The sequence below is a fragment of the Ambystoma mexicanum genome, chromosome 1q (assembly GCF_040938575.1).
Source record: "Ambystoma mexicanum isolate Mex_15411 chromosome 1q, UKY_AmexF1_1, whole genome shotgun sequence".
In the NCBI taxonomy this organism is placed as follows: Eukaryota; Metazoa; Chordata; class Amphibia; order Caudata; family Ambystomatidae; genus Ambystoma; species Ambystoma mexicanum.
In genome coordinates, this window is record NC_090922.1 from 324739866 (window position 1) to 324763694 (window position 23829).

A 23829-nucleotide genomic window follows, 5' to 3' on the forward strand; every position below is an offset into this window, starting at 1 on the left:
GGAATACGAACTATGAATTTAGTTACTCAGCGCTCAACTGACTGTTATTGAATCGTAGTGTAGGTTTTATGGGCAAGTAATGTTTGCAATCTATTTGAAAATACCTCTTACTCATACCTCTGTCAGTACCTTTCCACCTACGTCTAGCAGCATGCAGGCTGAACATCCAGGTGCTAGTGACCTCGCATTAACAGTAGCTTCCCACTAATTAGCATACTAATCCATCATTTCTTCAATGGTCCACTGTCAATTAGGGCTTTGAAGCTCGTCCTTGAGAGTGTTCTAAGCTCTGAGAAATTCAGGGAGTGAAGGCACTGACTGCCCTCGTGCATAGGTGTGACCATCTCGTTCCTCCAACTTCATCCTTCCACGTGACTGGAGACCATGGAATTGAGCCTTTCCTGTATTTAAAATACTAATTTTTAATAGTCCTCTGACGTCTTTTGGTATGTTCATGCGTTGTGAACAGGAGTTCTGTTCTTTCACATGATTTGTATCCAATGTCAGTTTACTCCGGTTTGATAAGACCTTGGCTTCTTTAGCTCATCCAACTTTGCTTTCTGAGATTCATTTTGTAATTCAAGCTGCTTTTTAACTGTGAAGCACAGAAATGAGGCCTTCTTGCTAATTTTCAGCACTGCTATAATGCGTATTGGAAACATCCATCCTTTGCTTGATCATCTTGCCTATGTGTATATATTGGCGCTTGCCGCAATCTATTCACTATAAAGTTAGCCTCACGATTACTTCGTCTGCTTGCGTTTCCTGCATCTGTACATGTGTAAAATGACTTGATATCTTCATTGTCTCTGTGGCATAAGTTTCTTCACCTTGATCCCAAGATGTCACTTATCCTCAATACTTTCTTGATGCCTTACAGAATATCTTCATTCTCTTATATCTCTGCATCCTCTATGTACGTAAGGTGGACTCAGTTGTGACGTCACCATTCATCTTTGCCGTTTATTTGCTCTGCTTCTTCGGGAATCTCTTTTAAACTACTATCATACTTCTTTGTATGTAGGTATGGTTTCCTCAATGGGAATCGTGCTTCTAGGATTCTCTTAGGTATTGGTATCCTCGATGGTACTGCACAGTTTTCATACTCTGACCTTTGTCGTTTTAACTGCTCCGTGGAAGTCACATACTCTGGTTTAAAACATATAGGCAATATAGGTGAAGTTGGTTTAGGTGGGGGTACTTGGCTCCTCCTCTACACTCGCATAAAACACGAGCTGTCTGCCTCGTCCTTCCAGTTGCTGCTAAAGGGGAATAGGATTGTGATACCTTTAGCCTTATAGAGGCATGTGATTGATCTGGCTCATGAAGGCCACAGAAGGATTTTATCGACAGTGTGCCTTTTACAACAAAAGTTTGGATCTCTGAGATGGACCACATGTTAGAGTTGGTCTTGAAGGCACGCAGCATGAGCCAACAGCCCCAAACATGCCCATAACCACTCTGCATGATGCCACTGCCGGAGAATGTCTGGAAAGAAGTAGTGGTTGACTTCTTCAGACAACTGCAGTCAGGCCTATGTATTCGGGTTGCATTGGATGAGCATTCCCAATACCTTGAAATGCAGATCTTACAATCCACAGCAGCGGCAGTCTTTATCCCAACATTGGACAAAATCTTTTCTGCCTATGGCTTACTCAAGATTGTCAAAACCGACAATAGACCCCTTTTCACAGGTCATGATTTTGAGGAGATTGCCAACTACATGTGTTTCCACCGCAGAATGATAACCCCACTATGGCCTCATGCTAATGGGGCAGTAAAGCGTTTTATGTCAAATCTCAAGAGAGTCGCAAGGATATCCAACATTACATGGAAACCTCTAGAGCAGCCGATACACCAGCTCTTACATGACTATAGAAATACACCACATGGCACAACCGACAAGTGTCCAGCGGAGCTAATGTTTGGCTGACAAGTGCGCACAAGGCTTCCGCAGGTAACACAGAAATGAAGAAGGATGAAGACGGAACAAGAATTGAGGAAGTACGATGTGGAAACAAAAGGAAAAATGAAAGCATTTGCAGGTGGCAGTAGTGGGGCTCGTCCATCGGAGATTCAGGCAGGGGACATAGTGCTGGTATGGCAACCAGCCCAACACAAAGGCACCTCTTCTTTTGATCTACAACCAATGACGGTGGTAGAAAAGAAAGGGTCAATGGTCACTGCAGAACGCTCTGACAAAAGGATCACAAGAAACTGCTTGTTCTTTAGATGAACCAGGTTGTCCATGGGCTGCGGGACTGCAGATACAGAAGCACAGCAAATGGATGAGCAAGAGAAATCTGGATACATTGGAGACAAGGAATGTCTCCAATTGCATGACGAGGCAATTAGAAGTCAAGAGGAAGAGTCAAGTGCACATCAAACACCAGAGAGAGCACAGCCTCTAAGAACTGTGAAGCGACCAGCATGGAGGATTGAGAAGATGTGCTAGCTAATATTTAATTGAGGGGGAGAATGTAACATCCTTAAACGAAGTAACCAGTCCTCCTCGTTATGTAAAGGGATGGACGACAGAGGTGTAAAGGGAAATGACATGGGGAACGGGGGCAGAGCTCGGAAATAAAGTGGCCTTTAACCATCATGAGTGTGGTTGTCTGTTTGTTACGAACCACACAAGAGGGACACAAAACCTACTTTAGGTGACTTATTTTCTGTCCGAAATAAAATGTTTTATTTTGCAGTTGAGTTGAACTTAACTTGCATGCAGAGCTGGTTGGATCCTAAGCTTACAATCCGGACATGGCTTGACTTGCACTCTTTCCTATGTAACATAGAGTGTTTTTGGCATTTCTTGACGCATGGCATTTATTTTGAATGTTTAAGATTGTAGTATCTCTGATCAGGAATAGGACATTTTGGTAGCAGTGATATCAGGTTCACTTGTTGGATTATTGGTTCCTCCCACAACACCTGGAGCTTGATCTGCCGATAATAGCCCAGGCCCAAGTTATAGGCCTAACTGAAGTGAGGGCCCTTACACCTGGCCCCAGTGCCATTAGCAGCTGATCAAGTCTGCCACCCTGGGCATCTGTTGCTATTAGAACCCATGGGTCAACCCTTGAGGTGCTAACAGTATTTCTACCCCCCAAATAGGAGGCGCAGTAAGCAAATGTGTTATGAAATGGAAGGTAGGATGGAAATGGAATAAGGGGATCGGAGAAGAGCCCCTCTCACTTTTCCATGACCAGGTGAGGAGGTAACTCTGCAGTAGCAGAGGAGCAAGCATAGAGCGAGTCACAAGGTAGTGGGGAGGTGGGGAATGAAAAACCCTTAAAACAGAGATGAGGAGGTAAGGGCTGGAGGACATGGGGACAGTGGGTGGGAAGATGCTGGGAAATAGGGTGGGTGCATACAGTCCACAAATCAAGCAACATAGTTAGGTGTTGATTTCAGATCAATATTTTTGAAGCTGAACCTCTTTATTACCCATCAATATCGTGATGGCGTCCTGATATTGCTGGGCTATGAGGAACTATGAATACATCTAGACTAAACATCCCCTTTTACAATTGCAGCATCTCCTACAATGGATCACAGTGGGAATTAAAATGAAAATCCTCTGGGGTTACTTAAGTGCAGTTCTGACTATGCTTTTTTTCAAGGAACCTTAAACCACTATCAACCCCTTTAACTATGGTTGGGAAATGCTTGCACATCTTGGGAGACTGAGAAGAATTTAAGGTTTGCCGTTGGGTAAATCTGCTGAAGGACTCATTTGGGTTTACTCAGATCAATTTCACTGAGGCTTGGTTTCACATGAGGACTGCTTTTGAAATGTGAGGTCTTTTTAATGATAATGATGTGTTTATTTATATAGCGCCTTAATCCAAAGCGCCTTTACGGAGCATATATTTACATACAATGTCACCCAACCGAAATTGGTACTCATTTATCGACCTCAGAAGGATGAAAGGCTGAGTTGGCTTTGTCGGGATTTGAACCTATGACCTGCAGATCACTGCTCAGATCAGAGCAGCGAGTGCTCAACCCGCTGAGCTATCTTTCGCTCCTTTTACCTTTTAATGCAGATTCTTTATGTAACAGAAGACTTAGTGCTTGATTGTACAGTTTAACAGGCTGTCACAATTCTAGGTGGTCCTACTATAATCCCAGAAATTTCTCTCCTGGCTCATAATTCTAGGGAGAAATGGAGAACTGGATTGTGGTTTTTGATTAATTCGTGGATAAACTACAGGGAAGACTACCTTAAAACAGTCACCAAATACAATCTCCACCACTAAATACCAAAGACACACATAGATCACATTATCCCATCTGTGTTATACTCCAGACCTTTTGCAAATACTTCATAGATCTGCTTCCATCACTGCTGAATGGACCATGACAACCCAGGTGGAAATTACGTTTCAGGCTGTAGGATTGAACCCAGTCGTTGCTGAATCCTGCCATGTACTCACATGTCGGATGCTCGAGGTCAATGTAAATGCTCTTAATGGCAACATCTGAAAACCTTGACGCACACGTCCTTTATATGCACTCTTTGTCAGGGTTCCTGTGATAGTTAATTGCACTCCCTTACCAACCAGTCATCTTGCCATTAACAAAAGATGCTCTCAGGCGCTTCATCTTTCCGTAAAAGGCTATACGTGCATGTTTGTCTGTCATGCCTGTCTCACAACTGGCCCTGGCATGGTTATCCGTCATATTCTTGCTGGCATAGTGAACGTGTGGCTGTCACTATGTTTGTGAAGGCTACTGCTTCTTCTGTGGCCTTGAATCATTTTAGAGAGAGTGGATGGCGTTCCCTAAAACAACATCTCATAATGTAGTAGATGGTGGGTGACACTACTGCAGAGTAGGCTCCCGAGATGAGGATTTTCTGATAATGACCCGGTAGTAGGGTGTTTGAGTTCGACAAAATGCGTGATTGCATGACTTACTCTGATTAACATCAGTCCTGCAAGTCGGAAGGCAAAATCAGGGGAAAAAAGAAAACAGTAATTATCGATGGATTAAGCCCTTTCTTGCCTGCTCCTCGGCTCCTGTATTGTAAGCCATTTTCCCAGTCACAGAGGGGTCTAAGCCAATCAAGATTTCGCCTTCAGACCGTCTCTAATGTTACTTGTGAAAATTTCACACAAAACAAATTTAAAAATAGAATCATATAACATGCAACTAGTCACCAGGCTCTCCCAGTGTGGTTTTATGCAGCCCTTTGTATTACATACCTTGCAATATGGACGCCTGTCTTGCTATAGCCCTCCTGTGTTACTAGGCTGCTGGGATCCACGAGGCCTGACTTTATTGCCCATCAGTTTCTTCTCCACACATTCCTTAGGTCAGTGGTCGAAGCCACCTCACTCTCCCACTGCTGTGAAATCTCCAAATCTTCACTCCAGGCTGAACGTTGAAATGTGTGAGGTAGTAGTCACCCGCAGAGTGCTGCTGGGAAATTATTTAACCTTTCTTGCAGCCATCTTTGTTTCACATCATGCGCTCCACTGCAAGTGCAAATTCCGACCTCCATAGCCACGTGTGCCTCTCCTCAGAAACATAGGTAGAGGCCATGTTCTGTTCTATGGTATTGAAGGAACAGCCTTAATGTCGCTATGTCGACGTTTGTGACCAATGAGAGAGCCTGTAGGTGGACTGCGGCCCTTTGGCGCCACCAGGGCAAAGTTAGAAGTTCGCTTTCCTTGCCAAACATAAACTGCATTGTCCCTTGGGTGTGTCACATAAGCAGATGTTACATCGTCCGACATAGATGCTTACACTTATGGAGGCTACATTAGCCCATCCCAGCACAGTACACATCAGCACGTCCGAGCCTCGAACAGGACCAGTCGGTCAATGAGTATTCTGAACAATTGGAAAATTGGAACATACGTGGTCGGCCAGGGACAATGTAAAACCATGGTTTCAATTTTAGAAGTTATTCTTTTTTTAATAGATTGTTGTGTTACATAAGGAGGCCACTAAAAGTGAAAACATGCATAGCAAGAGCATGCAGCAGCAAAAGTGCATGCACTTCATTTCATTAGCTCACTGATAATGACTGCTTGGAAACATGTGGCTTGCATGGAGAGATTCACCTGGATAGCATTTACAATGCCCATGCCCTGACGAGACCCTGGGTTGTAAGTAGAAGCCTATGGACTATTGGCAATCTATTGCCTGCACAGAGAAATAATCCTAGTTAGTATGTGAAAAAAACACGTGCTGTTGGAAGCCTATTGCCTGCACAGGGGGTTAAATAAAGTTAGTTTGTTGAATATCCATTGCCTATTGACAACCCATTGCCTACCAGCGTAGTCCAACTCAGGCTTCGAGGGCCCGATCCATTTTGGGTTTTCAGAATACCCCTCATTAATATTCATGAAATGCATTTGCATACAAGGATTCTAAAGGTATGCACATTTTTCCTCATGAATGTTAATAAGCGATATCCTGAAAACCTGTCAGAATACTGACCCGCTAGGCCTGGAGTTGGACAACGCAGACGGTTTAAATGTAGAATACCCGTTGCCGTTTGACAATCTATTGCCTGCACAGGGAGATACACATGGACGTGCTTAGTATGTAGAAGCTACTGCCTGTTGGCAGTCTGTGCCTGAACTGGGAGATAAACATGGTTAGTATGAAGAATGTCTCTATGAAATACTGCACCACATGCATGCAAAGTGCCCGCAGCCACACGTAAAATAAATGGAGAAATAACTTACCCTGCTAAACCACCAAAGATTTCTGTTACATAAGAATAATCCCCTCCTGATTTTGGGATGGTTACTCCAAGTTCAGCATAACATAAAGATCCGAGGGCGGAAATCCCTCCTCCAAGCACCCACACAATCAAAGCTAGTCCGACTGACCCAGTGTGTTCAAGAACTCCTTTGGGCGAAATAAATATTCCAGAGCCAATAATATTACCTGCAATATAAGAGAGATGTCACAGTGTTACAGATGTAATAGCAGCACCGACCAACCACCCACAGAACAGGTGAAATGGCTCGTCTAATGAACAGTGAGAGTTCTGATGTACTGTATGGCCTCAAATGCAACATGGGTATCACAATTTTGTCATTCATCTCAATGGGATGCTAAAGGCACAGTAGCATGGGAATTGTCATGCCATTGTTCTGAATCTGCCTATAACACGGTTTACATATTAGTCGGATATGTAGGGGCGTTAACTTGCTGTGCCGTTAAACAGGAGCTAATATGCCGGTTCTTACTCAAAAGCCACAGATGATCATTAAATGCTATGAGCCATGAGGAAGTGCGAAACTCGTGTCCGCTGATTAAAATATGACCAAAAAGCTGTGGGGTAAAAAGACAGACCCAGAGTGACAGAGAAGGAGGGGCCAGGCTAGCCCCCTATTGTGTGCATTAAGCTGGCTAACGTGGAGTTCCATTGAAATATAAAAGCCAGTACAAAACATTGTTTTCCAATATAAGGCCTAGCGAATGCACACAAATGGGCCTATTGCAACTTCAGTCAAATACAAAGACACCAACTTGGAGAGTGTGTCTTAGAACTGTGATTGTAACTGTGTCCAATGGAGGCAAAAAAAACACACAAGTGCCGCAGATGCTGACTTCGTGTAAACTGGGAAAAGGCACCATTTTGCAGATTCAAAACTGCTGCAGTACACATGTGAAAATATACTTTCAAGGGATAGGCATGGGAATAATACCAAGGAGGAATGATGCCTGACATTTAAGAAATAAAGTCAAGTGAAATATTGCATTTATCAGGAATAAAGAGGCTTAATTCTCACCATATTAAATGACAGGCTGTAACGAGAAAGTCCTATTTCGTTTTTGTAGAAGTGAACACTGGTTTCTTAGGTAACTATGGCCTATCGGTGTATATAATACCAAGAGTAGACTTATTTCTGTTCAAGCATTCTGTAAAGAAAGAGTTTATTTCTTGCAAGCAAGCCTGGATGCAATACAAAATGTCATGTGTAAAAATGTTTCTTAAATGTAAATGCTATTGCTCAGAATTGTGCATGTAACTGTACTGGTTGTATCTGGAACTGTGTCCATAAGGCCTCCCCCCCCAGACCTTTGGGCTGGGTTATCAAATACATAATAGGCCTGGAGCTTCAGTTAAAAATATAAAGAAATGTTGCAAGAGAGATCTGCACTGTGGTGATGCAGATAACAAAACCAGCAGAAAGGACCTTTAAGGTCAGGTCCCCTATTAACTGTGCATTAGCTTTGAACAAAAAACATTGAAGCTCAGGAGGGTAGGGCATGATGACATGGGCCAGCCAGATGTCCTGATCAGGTCATTGAAGGTAAATGAAACAGATAGTGGGGGCTATCCACAACTGAGGGACCCATGTGATTCCTTCCCATTGATTAGCATTGGGCCACCTTTTCTTTAATTAAAAGAGAATCGTATGTCCCAGTGAGCACACCCTGGATTCAGATTAAAGGGGATAGAAAGCCTGTCGGGACCATGTAAAAATGAATTTTGTGTGATATATACAACTTGAGGTATGAGAACAAAATGTGATTCAAGCCATCCCATGATTCTGAGGGAATAGAAAGTTGTTGTGGTGATAGGTTATGAATCAGGAAGGGGCAGATGTGTGGCTATTTCGGCCCAGGAGTAAATTGATTAAAATAGTAGCTATGCCCAGGAAGGGCATGTTGGAATACAATTAATATCGTCCAACTCACCATAAAATGTAGAATCCAAAAATATATAGGTTCATGCAGTTATCTGAAAAATCAGAGTAGCTGCCATGTTCTGAGATTTTTCAACACAAAAAGGTAAAACCCACTTGTCATTTTGAAATTATGTATTTTTCCTCCTCCCTCAACTTCCATAAACCCATACTTCCCAACTTTTGAACCTATCATCAGCAAGTGGGCGTCCTGGTGGGAAGTGAAGGGAGAAAAATGGACAATCCGTAGCGTGGGAAATATGACAATAGTGGAGTGTCACCAGCTCTATAAGAGCTCAGTTTTCTATTTGAGAGGGACTGATTTGCTGATCTTCCACTGACTTTTTGGCTCTTGAGACCTTTCTTTGGACTTTTAATTTTTCTCTTAACTTTCCCACTCTATTGCTGGAGGTAGTCTGTTTCTGGACTCTTGCAAAGAACTAGCAGAGGGAGAGGAAGAGCTAAACATGACAGGGAAGACAGAGACTGGGAAATCTAGAAGCTAGCTGGGCCTGCCATTTGAGGAGCCATGGGAAGTCTGGGTGCTGGGGACTACCCTTGGCCAAAGCCTTTGACCAGATCTGTGCTATCCTCAGAGGAGCCCTGCTGTTTCCCTGGATACCCCATAACCAAGGTTTCCCATGTAAGTAGATATATTCCAAAGCTATCAAAAGTGTGGGGGGGGGACTGCCAGCCTTAATCTCCATCTTGCATATCGGGTAGGGGTGTGGTACTGGGAAGACCCTTAGCACATTTTATGAAATCCAATTAAAATGAATTCCACTATGGAAAATCACTCTATTCATTTAAATTCAATTGTGTTGGGAACAGCCTGCTTTAATCCTTTCCAATAAATTGTGGGTGGGTGGAGCTGTATAGATCCTTGAATTGAAGTTAAATCAATTAATTCCCATATTAAAAATCACGGGATGAGTGTTTTTAGAGTTTGAAACTAACAAAGTTCATGCCCAGTGTGAGAGCTGGTATGAACAATAAAGTACTTGGGGGACTCTACCTTTTGGAAACCCCTGTCTTCTGTACAGAAGGAGGTGTGTCCATAATCCCAAAATAAGCAACCCTAAAACGCTGCTATTCAAGTGAATGTAGGGGGTGAAAAACGAAATTTCCCATTTATTTACATGCATCCCGAAACAATTTTCCCAAAGCCCTGCATGTCATGCAAATGAAAAGCCAAAAACAATTTTCCCATTGAGTTCCTTTCTTGACTTTGCCTTTCAAATAAATAAAAACCCAAAACAATGTTGCTACTCTATTCCCACTCCCTGTGCCTTACCTTCAGATCAGAGGAGTCATATCTAATTGATGCCTGGAGGGTGGGGGTTGCTGGGAGAAAGAAGTATTGTGCCAAACTAAGCAATCACTGTGTGTTTTGTATGTTTCCTATTGCTTAATTTGCAAGAAACCTGATGTAAATTGTGAGTGCCAAATTAAAAACTTTACCTGTGACATATCGCGAATTGAAGGTCCTGTAAACCTGTGTTAGTCAATTGGTGCAAAACATTTGAATTTGTGATATTGTGTAGTGCCACAGCATTGGTGGTTGAGGGTTTGGTTGCTAGTCTCCTCTGTCAAACCTTAAATAAATATATATTCTTATTATACACTTGCCTGGTTCCTAACGCATTGGTGATATAGAGGGTATTTGTTGGGATGGTGCGAGACGGGTTGGAGGCCTCACTAAAGTTGAATCTGTATAAGCGCTTTGGGTGCACGCCACCTTGCTTGGGAGGGGAAATAACTCCATGAGTTGAGAGTGATCACCTAATATAATGTGACAAAGCACATGGTAAGTGAAAATCGCTTTGGATAAGTAACTTTCTTTGATGTCTTAATTGCATGAACAAACAAACGTACAAGTGCACCTGAATCACAAAAGCTGGATTCTGCTATTTTGTTAGTTGATACTGTCAGTTACCTTTGGTGCTCGTGAAATATCCTTGTTCATAAAGGCAATCTCTATATTTAAAGTCTAGAGGTTGTGAGCTATTGGTATTTAGTGATTTTGTGGTTTTAACAGAAGGGTAAATTGCATGTTGTTCCAATTAATTTGTTTAATTCTATAAACCTATCTGACAATGTAAAGTCGCAGAGCTTCCAATAGTGGATATGCTGATTTGATAGTTGGCTTCACCCTGCGGTGATAAGCATTTCATGTTGGGAAGCCCTTTCTCAAGTACAGATAGGTTTTTACTGCTTTGTTTTTGGGTGTGCTACAGATACACCAATCTAATTCAAATTGCCCTGATATGCGTGACGAATAACCAAACAGATAATATGTTTACAATGTTATCTGCCACTGAAATATTCTTCTGTGTGTGACATTGCACGTTCCATAGCCGTACAAGAGTTTTGTGCATCAGATGGGACATCTGAATGTTTGGCACTTCACATATGTTGTGTGTGCAGTATGTTTGGTGGCAGATTTGGACATGAGAGACAACCAGTTCTCCAAGCGAGTCCTGGACTGGGCACCATTGCGTGTTGTTAGGAAAGATTTCTCTTTACTGCACCTTTCCTTCCATCTTTATGGAACCCCCAAACTTTTTGCTTTTATTTTTGAATCTGACCTGTACTTTTTGAAGTGCAATGAAGCCTTAAGCTTCACTAAACTGGCCTTTGCTCATATGTTATGGGGAAACTGATATGTCCTTCAGGCTGTCAGTACTGGGAAACCTTGTTTCCCTTAGTCATGTTACTGTGTTACTACTTTTGGTTACTTTTGTATAACTTGTGGTAACTATTTAACATAGTAATGTACAATACAGCTTACACTGCATTACAATGGTTGTATTTGTGTTTTGCCCTGCACTAACACTCTGAGGATTTTTGGTTAATCTAGGTGTGCTAAAAGGATAGGTTGGTGGCAGCAGTGACTTTTCCCCACTTTTTGGGTATTTTTGTGTTAGCTTTACCGCGGCTACTGCGTTTGGCTACTAACTGTGGCAACTGGTCAAACATAGCAGTGCCATGAGAATTTTCGCCTCTTGTTTTGCCATCTTGTCTTTTATCCTTCTTCCTGGCCTGACAGGCCAGGTAAATCCTTATAAGGACTTCCACTGCCCGTGAAAACGGAAGCTTTTGGCGGGCTACATGAGGGCTGTGTGTGTTTGCTGGCAGGATGTGGGCTGGGTCTGTCTGACTCCAATCCACAAACTGGTTTCAGTGTGTCTGAGTTGCATGCATGAATGTTCCGGCCAGTGGTCCTGATTGGACCACTGCTGGGGTGTGTGTGTGGGCCAGTCCTGCTATTGGCTAGTGGGAGTTTCAGCTCGTACCTGTCTTTTAGGATAAGAAGAGGACCCCTGCACCCATTCTTCAATCAGAGATGCTGGAGAAACCTGAAGGAGCCAAGTATCCTATCCAGATGTGAGACCCGTGAATAAACCTGAGACCCGACTGAAGGAGGCCTGGCAACCAACTTCTGCTGCGGTCCTGGTGGGGCCCTGTCTTGCTCGTGATCTTTAGTAGTCCTGCAAAGGAGCTACAACCCTTGGAATGGAGGGACCATCCATTCCCGACGTCTGCTCGGTGCCCTGCAAAAGGAAGCCTTCAGAAATGCCTTGGAACCATCCTGTGGCTGATCAGCTTTGTCTTTGGGCTACTATGCTGTTGGCATCACCGTACCGAGTTTCGGCCATCCTAGCATCAAGGAGACCCAAGATAGGAGGGAAAGTCTGACTGCGGCTGTTGAGTCCTTTTGCGACACTGTGCATGGTGACCACCATCCGAAATTGCTTACCTGACCCGAGTCCAGTCCTGAGAAGGGTGCTGCATCAAGCTTTTCTGCATTCGTCTATCTACCGAGAGTCCTTGCAACATTAAAAGACACCAACCGGAGATCAGCTGGAACCTGCAACCCCTGGGAATTATGGTCTGTGACTTTCAGCGGGAAAAGCAACGTGGGCCACCCTTCCTTTGTTTTCTGCCAAGTCTGGGGAAGAATCGGAGCACGGGGGGTAAGTTACAGAGTTTCTAACCTACCCCTATTCTCCCATTATAAGTCAATGGGCTTATAATAAAGCTTATTTATAACACTTTTGACGTTGCCAGTGCTTGCTTGTGCAAGACATCGGACTGTTGGGGCTACTTTTGGGCATTAATCTAACTTGAACCTAACCCTAAAAACCCTTCCCTGGACCCCAGAGACCCTACTTGTATGTTTTCCTGCATCCTAAGTTCTGTGGAACTGTAACCTGAACAATTGGGCAAAAGGCCCCAGGCAATTTAGGGCTGGACAGTTTTAGTTAGGGATCATCTTTGTGGACCTTTGTGTGCATAATACCTGTCTAACCTTTCCTTTGCAGGAGTTTCTGAGATGTATTATGCCCTATAGCAAAGTGAATGTATATATGTATTTAGTTTGATAGTGTTGCGTGATAGCTCTACGTACTAGCAGTCATTGTTCCATAGTGCATTTTGGCCATAAATAAATAAATGTATTTTTATACATCCTGTCTAAGTGTAATCTGTGATTACCATTGTTCGACCTCATTTTGGACCCCTTAAACGCTCACTCCCTCTGAAGAACTTAGCCTAGACTGCCTGTCACTGCTACTTAAATGAGTTTGGCTACAGCTTCCCCGAGTTGTTGCTACTACAAAATAGGTTGGGCTTCTATAAATCTGTCCACCAGGCCAGAGTATAGAAAATCAGTCTTAACATGTGTCAGCACACTCTTTCCTTCTCATTCTGTAGGTTGTACATGCTAGTCTTGACTGAACTTCCTGCTGGACATGTGCATCAGCAGGTTTTCCCACTCCATTTAGAGCTGGACTTTCCTCCTTGCTGACACTTCTTCTAGATCCTGTTGCTGATGGAAATTGGAAGCTGCCATTATTCCAAGATGGCTTCGACTGGTAAACTCCTGTTGAAAGTGGGTGATGTTGTATTGTTACGGTTGGAGGTCACCACTTCTTCTGGGGTTCCCCCTGGAATGCACCTGATGAAAGCAGTTGTTCAGTTGTTGTTGTATTGTTAAGGTTATAAGTTACCTTTTCTCCAATGTTCTTCCACCTGCTGAGCAACGGGTGTGTGCCGGTGTTAGTGTTTCTGGAGGATGTCTCACCTAGAAGGCTCCCGATAGACGCAAGTGTTGCAGTTATAGGCATTGAAATCCACTGGGCGTTTGTCTTTGCTTTGTGAGATTTAGAAGTGGCCATTACTCCAAAGTGATTTGTCCTGCTGATGGAAGTGGGTTGTGGCAAAGATGTGTATGCTTTTGTCTGTGCATCTCCACGTCTTCTCTTCTATTCTCTGCCCATCTTGTTTCAGTTGTCTTGTCCAGGGCTTCATTGCATTGCATTCAACGATCAAAGGACCACCCACTATGGTTGTGGTGTGCTCTCTGCTGTGCATCAGCTGGGGTGTTGGGGTGATCTCTCACTCGGTTTTGCCTGCTATAGCAAGTGAGCATTGGCTGGAGGAATGTTCTCCCACTTGTCTTTATCCTGTCTGTATCCTCTTTTAATCTTATAAGCTACTTGTCCTGCATGGATGGTGCATGTGGGTGGTTTATGTATGACTCCCTTCTCTGTGGTAAAGGACGCTAGGTGGGATGTATCCTGGCTTTGTGTGAGATGTCTGGCGCAAGTGCCCTGCTCTCCATCAATGCATGACTTTAGAATGTTGGTGCCTGTGAGTGATTGATAGCTAAGTGCATGTTAAATGGGTGAAGATGTGGGAGTGTTCCGAGTGTGCGTGAGGTGGCATGGCTGGTGGGTGTACTTCCTTGTCTTTGGGTCTCATTACGAGTGAGGCGGAACGGGTTAACGGGTTAAAACCCATTCCGCGTCATTCCAAGCTCCCCTCGCAGGACCCGGTAAGTAACGCCTGGTCAAACCAGGCATCCTTACCGGGTCCCACGAGGGGAAGAGGGAGCAAACGACGGGCCGCTCGTAATCGGCCCCTTGTTTGCTCCCTCTCCCATTCCCATTGAGCCCTATGTGGGCTCAATGGGAATGGGGAAGGTCTGGGCCCGGGTTCCTGGAGGGAGGAATTACCGGGCCCTCCAAACTCGGAATGGCCCGTTAATTCGCCATTCTGGGAACCCGGACCCGATTTCGGCGGCAGCCATGCCGCCAATAGCGGCATGGCTACCGCCAAAGTTGTAATGAGGCCCTTTATCTTGAAAGAGTAACTGGATACCTGAAAAGAGTATATCAATACTCCCTGGAGCTGCTTCCTCCTTGCCTGTGAGAGACTGACTTGAATTTGACCACACACATGTGCACCTTAGACTGCACACATCATCGAAATATTTGAAATGTAATATGCTATCCTTTGTTACTATGTACCTAGCCTCGAGAAAGCAAATCCCAGCATGAAACGTGTTGGCAAAGAGCTAAACCCTGTAATCAATCAAATCAACATTACTACTAATGGAAGTCAACGTATGGTTTCAATAAATCAAATGCATAACATTTGGCTATATGATTTGTTTTTATTCCTTGGAAAAGCCATTTAATGGACACATCTAGCCACTGTTTTTGTCCCAAACTATTCCTGGTTCTTGGCTGATACCGTCATGTACATTCTGTCTATCATATTGTAACCAGATTTCAATATGCATGCCCAGTGTACAGCGCTCATGGGTACATCATTCTCAGGTGCATATGAGTTCTGACATGCATTATAGCCAGTGCAATATGCATGCCCAGTGTACAGCGCTCATGGGTACATCATTCTCAGGTGCATATGAGTTCTGACATGCATTATAGCCAGTGCAATATGCATGCCCAGTGTACAGCGCTCATGGGTACATCATTCTCAGGTGCATATGAGTTCTGACATGCATTATAGCCAGTGCAATATGCATGCCCAGTGTACAGCGCTCATGGGTACATCATTCTCAGGTGCATATGAGTTCTGACATGCATTATAGCCAGTGCATTTGTGGACAAAAGTTTAGAACATTTGCCTATCGGAGATGGGAGTGCAGTGAGCAGGCAAGAGTGCTGGGTTCAAGCTGCATCGCTGCAACTTTCTTTTTTTATTGTACACATTTAAAAAAAGGCACCAGTTAACTGATGAAGACATGACTTTAGTTAATTGCCCAGGCTAAAAAATAATAAGAGGCACGCATCAGTGATGTAGATCGCAATCTCGGAAAAGAACAGTGCACATATCCCCATTTAAAGGTTTACTATTAAAAACAAGCAGTGCATGTTTTATTGCACCTTTTCCTTTTTAATAACACAACTTAATATGTGGATATTCAAAATGTTCTGCCCCAATCACCTCTGCTCTCCTCTAATTTCTTTCTTAGCCTGGTCATGGAATTGGTTCAGCCTGAATAAAGCCTTGTTATCATCATCAATTGCCACAGACGAGACAGTAGGTACTTAAAACCAGTCACAGATATTCAAGAGGGCACATTTGGTCTGGGGCAGCTGGGGGAATTCTGAAAGTTTCATCATTAGACAGACTACCAAAGTTTCAAATATGTCCTCATATACATCCCTAACAAGGTGAATGCCGAAATGGGACATGCATAGTAGGAGGCCAGTATCCTAAGCCGAAATTCTTGTATTTTCATCAGTTTGTCCCCCTTTGGTCAACTCATGCTTATTTACTGTATGTTCATTTCATGACGGGATCAAGTGAAAATAGTGTTATGGTATAAACTGTCCCTAAATGTGTGGCTAGCCATCGCCCACATGTCCCTGTCCCACACTATGTCACCCGTCAGTAATTGCATTTTAAGGCTGGGGAAGTGTTGGTTAGCAGCCTCAGTACAAGCCATGAGGGTTTGTTGGCATTTGTTGGTGAGGGTAGAAATACTGTTGATCCAAACGTACAGGCGGGAATCATAGCCATAGAGTTGGAGATCAAGAGGTTACCAGCACCTGCTAGTAACCCACAACGGCTATGTATTATCTATGCCCTGTGTCTGGCCAAGTTACCGGTTATGCCTGCGTGATGCCATGTCATTTCCAAAAAACTCAACTAGTCACCAGATACTTTAAACCTAACACGCAGGTTGAAGCATTGCCTGGTTCCCCATGGGAAGTGGCTGAATTCTAATGGAATTCAAAATCGTCAACTATGCCTTCAGGTCAATACTTCCTACACAACCCATGTTGGCATGGGACTTGCATTGTAAAAGGGCATCATTAATTGAAATGTGGATATATGTTCTCGTTTTGCCCCCCTTTGCAGTACCACCACCCTCTTACTTTTAAGTCGGTATACACAAAATATTTTGGAGGGCTCGTGTGCAGCTAGCTGCTTCTTATCTCACCACGCAAGCTCTGCACCAGTATGACTTTTCATTTCTCCAGCAAATGCATTATGTGACTTGTAGTCCTGTGCCACAGCATATAAATACATTAGTGATATTGCTGCAACAATGCTCTTCATATTATTATTATACTTGAAACAAACCTCCCACAGCTTAACGCCGCCGGACAGAACAAAGACAATACATACATTGCAGTATATACATTTGAAAAATGTAGGCTTTTGAACAACTATGTGACCTTCCTACTGACCTCAGTATAGTAACTCCACCAATCTCTTGATTTATTTTCTGTCTTGGCATCCTCATCTTCTTCCTAGTGCCCTGGCTTCCCTGCAAAGTGTTAATCCATGCCTTCAAAGTGAGCCCACCCACAGCATGCATGCCACTACTAGATAGGCATCGTCTGTATCACTATTTCACAGCACCTTCTGTTCCCTTTCCCACCTCCACCAGAGACTTTTCCTCCATTCTTATTAAAGGTTATTTTAATTGTGAGTCAGCTGTTCTCGATGTTGAGCATCAGTGGCAGTGCAAACATCACTGCTTGCCAGCCCCAACAATATCTTTGCATTTCATGTGGCGTTGGGTGCAGGCAGATCAACAAAAAGGCAGTGGCAGCCGACGGGTTTTGCATTCGAGGGAGGTGGAGATAATACTTCCAGGCCACTTTCTGAAGTGATCATTCGGCTGTATGTGTGCAATACAAGAAACCTAAAGAAATAAATCAGGCTAGAAACAGTAGTGCACATTTCAGTTAAGCAATTTTGTTTAATTGAAGGCCACTACAGTGTGACAGTACAGTAATAAACAGCATTGGCAAAGCCAACAGTTTTGGCTTGTTTATCGATCCTACATAAGCATTTGCCAGGCACTGCTATTACATTCACCAGTACTCTTTCCATTTCTCAGCTGCTACCATTAATGGCCAGTTAGTATTAGTACGACAGTGCCTGGCAAATGCGTATCCAATGCCTACACAAAAGCCAAAATTGTTGACATTGCCATTGCTTGTTGTGAGCTGTGGAACTCATTCCTGGTTGCACATTTTCTGTAACCAACTCCTGCAAAATTCTGAAGGATTAAAGGTCTGTGTCCTCTGAACTAAGTTTGAACTTCCACTGAATTTCCTTCACACCTCTTACCTCAAGGATATTGCTCTAGTGAGTTAATGCGACGCCTTTTATGTTCCAAATTACAAGAATTAAAAAAAAATAGATTACACAATATCATTTTAATTTCCTGCCCAAATTAGCATTATTCAGAAAGGTTAGGACCCATCCAAAGAGAAACCATTATTGAAATGATTCTTCAAATACCAATAAATCCGAAGTTAATACCCATGTTGCCACTGTTAAATACTGCTAAATACACTATAAGCAAGCAACAACGAGAAAGACATACATGGTCTGAGGCAGTGCTAAAATAATAAAAGTAAAACGTAATAATGTATTTTCCAAGCACTTGGTGTTGATTTTGGGACTTGCCTAACATTGCCATAGTTATATTAACTGGCTATACATAAAAGTAAATGTAAAATGGTGTAAGTACATGGCCATCTAATAGCAGTACCTGACAAATGCCTAATACATATACACAAGCCAAAACAACACTCAAAGTGCTTCTACATATAGTGGCTGAAAAGAGACCAGGTTAACACATTTGTATCACACCAGTAGACTGTAACTCTCATTACACTGCTTAGTAAAGGCAATACAAAAGTACCTGAATGTCACAAAAGAACAGGTTAAAAAAATAAATATTGTCATGATGATAGGAACAGACCTAAAGAGCCACACACAACGAATTTCACATACCCTGAAATGTTGATGTAACAACATGTCTCATGGTAACATCTAAGAAAGGTTAGAAGCACCAAAACACACCAATGTTGATGGCAGAACATCGTTCAAAAAGCCATAACGCCATTTTGAAGAGGACAGATAACAATAGGATAGTGCGCCCATGTAAAACAAGTACATCTATAATAGTCACAACGGTTAGGGTACAACGGCTGACCAGCTCAGAGAGGGCTGGATCAGCCCAGGTCCCCAACCATGAATGCAAACAGATACAAAAATAAATATAAAAAACGAAAGAATATCCACAGGTATCAGCGTGGCGTAGGGCCTTGGGTGCTGAGCTACAAAGCAGCTGAGCATCTCAGATTCCGAACCGGCGTTGAGCGCCTGAAAATAAGGAGCATGAGAAGCCCCGAAATCAGTCACATACAGGGAAAAACACTAGACAAAAACCCACAAGTAAGTTACATGGACATTTTAAGAGACATTTAGCAACAGAATGTATCTATTATAGTAAGTCGTTTATTGTTTATACTAAACAAATACAAATATATTACATAACTTAAAAGAACTAGTATATATTTTTTTTAATAAAAAGCAAGCAAATTAACTGTTTAGAAACATTAATATATGGCAACCACCATTTTAAAAGTAAAAATGGCTTCCAAATTCAGCACACAATACAAATGCATTGAAAGAATGCAAAATGGCTGTGGTTTTGGGTGGAGATGGGTGGAAAATCATATAGCTTTGACTTAGAGATGGGCATTAAACAGGTGGACACACAGCCAAACAACACAAAAAGCCTATGCATCCATCCTCATATGTCATCTCCATTGGAAAGCATTACAGACCCTCGTTAAAGCCCCTATTTGAAGCTCTTATGTTAAAGCTCTTATTTTAATGACAATATTTTCAGCTTAAAGTTACGCTTTCAGTGCCACCTAATAGCCAAAACTAAAAATGAATAGTCAAGTGAAGTGCTCCTTGGTAGGATGTAAAATGATACTTTGCACAACTGATCATATCATTATATTTTTGTTTAAAATGGAGGCCACTACAGGCCATCTTTTGCCCTAACACTTCATAGGAAGGAAGCATTGATATAAAGTTTCATGGATGTGGCTGTCAAGGGGGGTATGGCGGGGTAAAACCCGCTCATATTTAAACATGTCAATCCTTTAATCTGGCAGTGTTTCACTGTCCAAATTCATTATTCTTTATTTTAAAAACAGGCATGTCGAACTTTGTAGCAAGTGAACATTTTACTGTCTAAAATTTGACATGGAGATCTTTTAATGCAGTTTAAAAGACATGCAACCACTGGAAGGATATGAGATGCACGTTTAGACGTGTAAGTGCTGGGAAAGAAATTCATAAATGCATAGGAGGCTGCTCGCGGAGACCCATGGACACGTATCACAGAAAAGGGTGAATCATGTGTCGGCGGCTGTTACAAATGCTGATGGCAAGCACTTTGAGATTTTAAATAAAGAATTGGCCCAACACACAACTTAAGGCCTGATTCATGGAACATTTTCTTATGGGATTGCGGCATTATAAAGTGCTTCTGTGAATCAGACCCTTAGTCTTCTGACAAACTACATAACTAATCACTCAATACCAAGTGCTCCACCAAACCTTAAGACTTTTAATGTAGAAAACAGGAACTGTAACATTCTACATGCACAAAAATCACTATCAATAAATGATGTCACTTTGAACTCAAAATGTCATTATGTCAACTGAATGAACTCAAGTGTGAGGGCTAATAAAACAGTGGATTTTGGGACCTCTTTCTGCTGCAATTTACATCTTTACAGAGTCCTGCTCTTTAGAAATGCAGTCCTACTTCTTATTTAATTTAGTATAAGTACCATAGCTCCCTAAAGCCTTCCCCAACAGCCATTTGGCAGCCGACAGTTTGGACCTTTGCATTTTTTATTTGATCAAACTGATCACCAACACACAAACACATGCACCTTTGTAACATTTGTCCAAACTACAGTTGCACAAAACTTGCATATTAGCCACAAAATTGGCCCACAATGGACTGCCCCAGAATTTGCTAATACCTGAAGTGGCAGTTTCGCTGGTGGTGCGTAATTCCTGAATGAAAAAGGTGTGCAACATGAGATAGAAATGCAAGCTAAACTAAGTTTATTTAGCCCCTATTCTGCAACCTCATTTAAAATTTCACCTATCAAAAAAATAAATGCCTTCTACAGAAGCCTGAGGCCACAGCACCGGTAAACAGTAAATAGATTCAAGAACTTACTTGAGCAAACCATTTTTTTAAAATGTAAATGAGAGGTCACAGAACATGCTTATCGTGGGCATAATTGTACACAAATGTTGAATGGGGACTTTATGTCATTCCCCCATTGTGTAATCTCTCTCTCTATTGTTGTTGACATATGTTTTAAGTTTATAAATCTCCATAATCTTAGAGTCAGTATTTGACCAATCTAATTAATGAAGCCCTGATGATCACAGACATTACCTGGGTCAGGTAATGATCCGGGTCCAAGTTACAGGGCAGAGCGAAACAAGTGCTTAACGTTAGCCCCATGGCATTACCAAATCTGGTAATGCCCCAGCCAGAGGGTTTTTATTGCTTTCAGCATCCTAGCATGTTTTTCCAGAATTCTAATAGTTTTCTTTAAGTTGGGAAATTGCATGTTTGCTGTTTCTCAACTACAAAAAACCCTACAAAACAAAAAAAAACAAGATGGAAGCCATGGACAACGAGTGTGTCCCGTGCCAGAGAGGGACAAAGAACCTTGATGCAAGTGGGGAAAGTTGGAGGTGGGTGAGGGATGTGGAAACAGTTGATGGGGAGTGGGGGAAAAGAGGGTAGGGTGTGTGAGGCAGTGCAGAGGAGCACTTACCTGCTGTCCCGGCAGAGAAGGTGGCGTCCTCACGCTTCTGAGGGGGCTCAGAAAGCAGGCTTTACTATGAGTTAAAGCCCCCCAATCCATGCTTCCTGATTGGCTGCGAGGTCCCTGAATCCCTTGCCGGGGTGTTAATGCTACTTATAACCATCATTTAGAGATTGGTGGTAGGAAGGGACTGCTAGATTTAGAGCCATATGGGCCCTTTAATTATTATGAATTTTGGAGTCTCATTGGAGTCTATGGGAGTCAGTAATTACTTCATCCAGTACAGCGTGCCACAATGTTTTTTGTGGAAGACATTTCCACCATTCAAACTCAGGAGGATGTTCCAAGGATCTCTTTAAAGTTCTAAATATGGAAGTGTTATAAATGTGATGATAATCATGTTACTTTTGTACTGCAAACCACATTCTAACTTAGTCCCTCAGGCTCTTAGATTATTCACAACAGGGAGCAGGTTGAATGCCATCACAACCAATATTTGATGAACACTCTTCTCTCAAGCAATAGCTTAATTTAATTTATCTGGGGCTGGCACAAGTTTATACTCCTGCAATTAATCTAAATTACTATGTTTTCATTAACCCCATCGCTGTGTACCGATTGCATTAACAAGATACCAACTCTTTTGGTGGTGGTAGATGACAGAACCCCAATGAGCCTCATCTGATGATTAATATCCATACTTGACTAACTATTCAGAGGCAATAGGGGCATTATGTCAAGCTCTCTCAAGAAATGAAATGAAGAAGGACGTGGACCTGATTAACACGCAATCATTTGCAACATCTTAGAGCCTTTGGGACATGCCATGCATAACAAACATTCTGTGCATTGCAGAACATTTCCATACTGTTTCACTTCTAGCAATTCTAGAAAACACCTGGATTTTCCCTTCAGCAAACTCCTTTGCAAATATTGAACCCTATCTCCAATGCATCCCCGGAACAGACTTGCCTTGTCCCAGAGCTCTTACTTTGGGACTTGCAGTGCCAGAGAAGTCAAAACATCTGGATTCCTGTGTTCCACCACTTTGAACTGTTCTCATGTCCAAGTTGTCTATGTTCGAAGCCTTTGAATCATTCAGGATCTGTGGTACTGCTTTTGGCACTCTCTTCGAACCACGGTTTGCTTCATTAAACCAGTGGGCTGCCATATCGTGCCAGAAGAGTTCTTTGCCATTTCAGCTTGAACAAGAAGCTAACCACTGCAGATGTATTTGAACCACTGAGTCTTCAAACAGCACCTCCAACTGCCAGGATCTTCACATTGAACAAACCCGGATGGTGACTCGAACCGCTGGTAGCATTGTTTCAACCAGTTCAACCATCAAACCTGACCTGGTGGACACTTTGAACCGCATTAGTCTGACACCACATCACATTGCACATCAGATCAAACCCAACTCAAAACACACTCGCCGCCGGACCACAGCAAGTTGTTTCATTCAAATCTGGATTCAACCCACAATCACAGTGCTAAGACACCCAGTGTGATACTGTAGAACCACCAAGAAGAGACTCAGTTACTTTTGCAAGGCCCACACACCTGATACCCTTTTGGGACCATAGTTACGGCTAAGCTATCCTTTTTGCACCTGTTTCTCAAATACATATCTTTATAGGTGATATTAATGCAATATTCTGCTCTTCATCTGTGCTACAGGACCCAGAGTTCTGTTGTATCCGTGTTCTGCATTGTCTCTGTTATTTCCAGAAGGGAGGATTTTGTAAGTTTTTTTTACAGTCAGTTATTTGCATTTGAGTGTTTAAATAGGTAGAAAATATTCATAAAACCTTGATTGTATATTCCTTTATTTTGGAGTCTTGTACTATTGCTGTTTTAGTTGCTACTATCATCGCACTCACACCTCTCTTAACAGTATAGCTTGCCCCTGATCCACGTTACCACAAAAGGTGAAGGAGGTATATCTCTTGATTGTTCCTGTTCCACATTAATTAATGGGGTCACTGTTAGTTTGTAGTAGTTTGAATGTGAAGGGCAGTTTATACAGCACTCATTCTAGTACTCCTGCAGAGCAGTAATCATTTTGTCACAATAAGACATGTTATTACTGTGGATAGAAGTGGTATGACTCTGGCATGAAGTGCTATGTTAAAACACACCTTTTAAATATGAAGATACCTTCTTGTACAGTGTGTCACAACTTCATGTGCTCCTCATTGCATCACCCTGTCACTAATTGAGGC

At 42.6% G+C, this 23829-nt stretch overlaps 1 protein-coding gene across 1 annotated transcript in view; it reads right to left on the reverse strand.

Annotated features, from left to right (window-relative positions):
• Nucleotides 1–23829, reverse strand: part of SLC7A10 (solute carrier family 7 member 10) — a 748564-nt gene that overhangs the window by 393254 nt on the left and 331481 nt on the right. The window contains exon 2 of the mRNA XM_069639254.1: nucleotides 6708–6912. Within this exon, the coding sequence (XP_069495355.1) occupies nucleotides 6708–6912 (205 nt within the window). The remainder of the gene's footprint in view (nucleotides 1–6707; nucleotides 6913–23829) is intronic.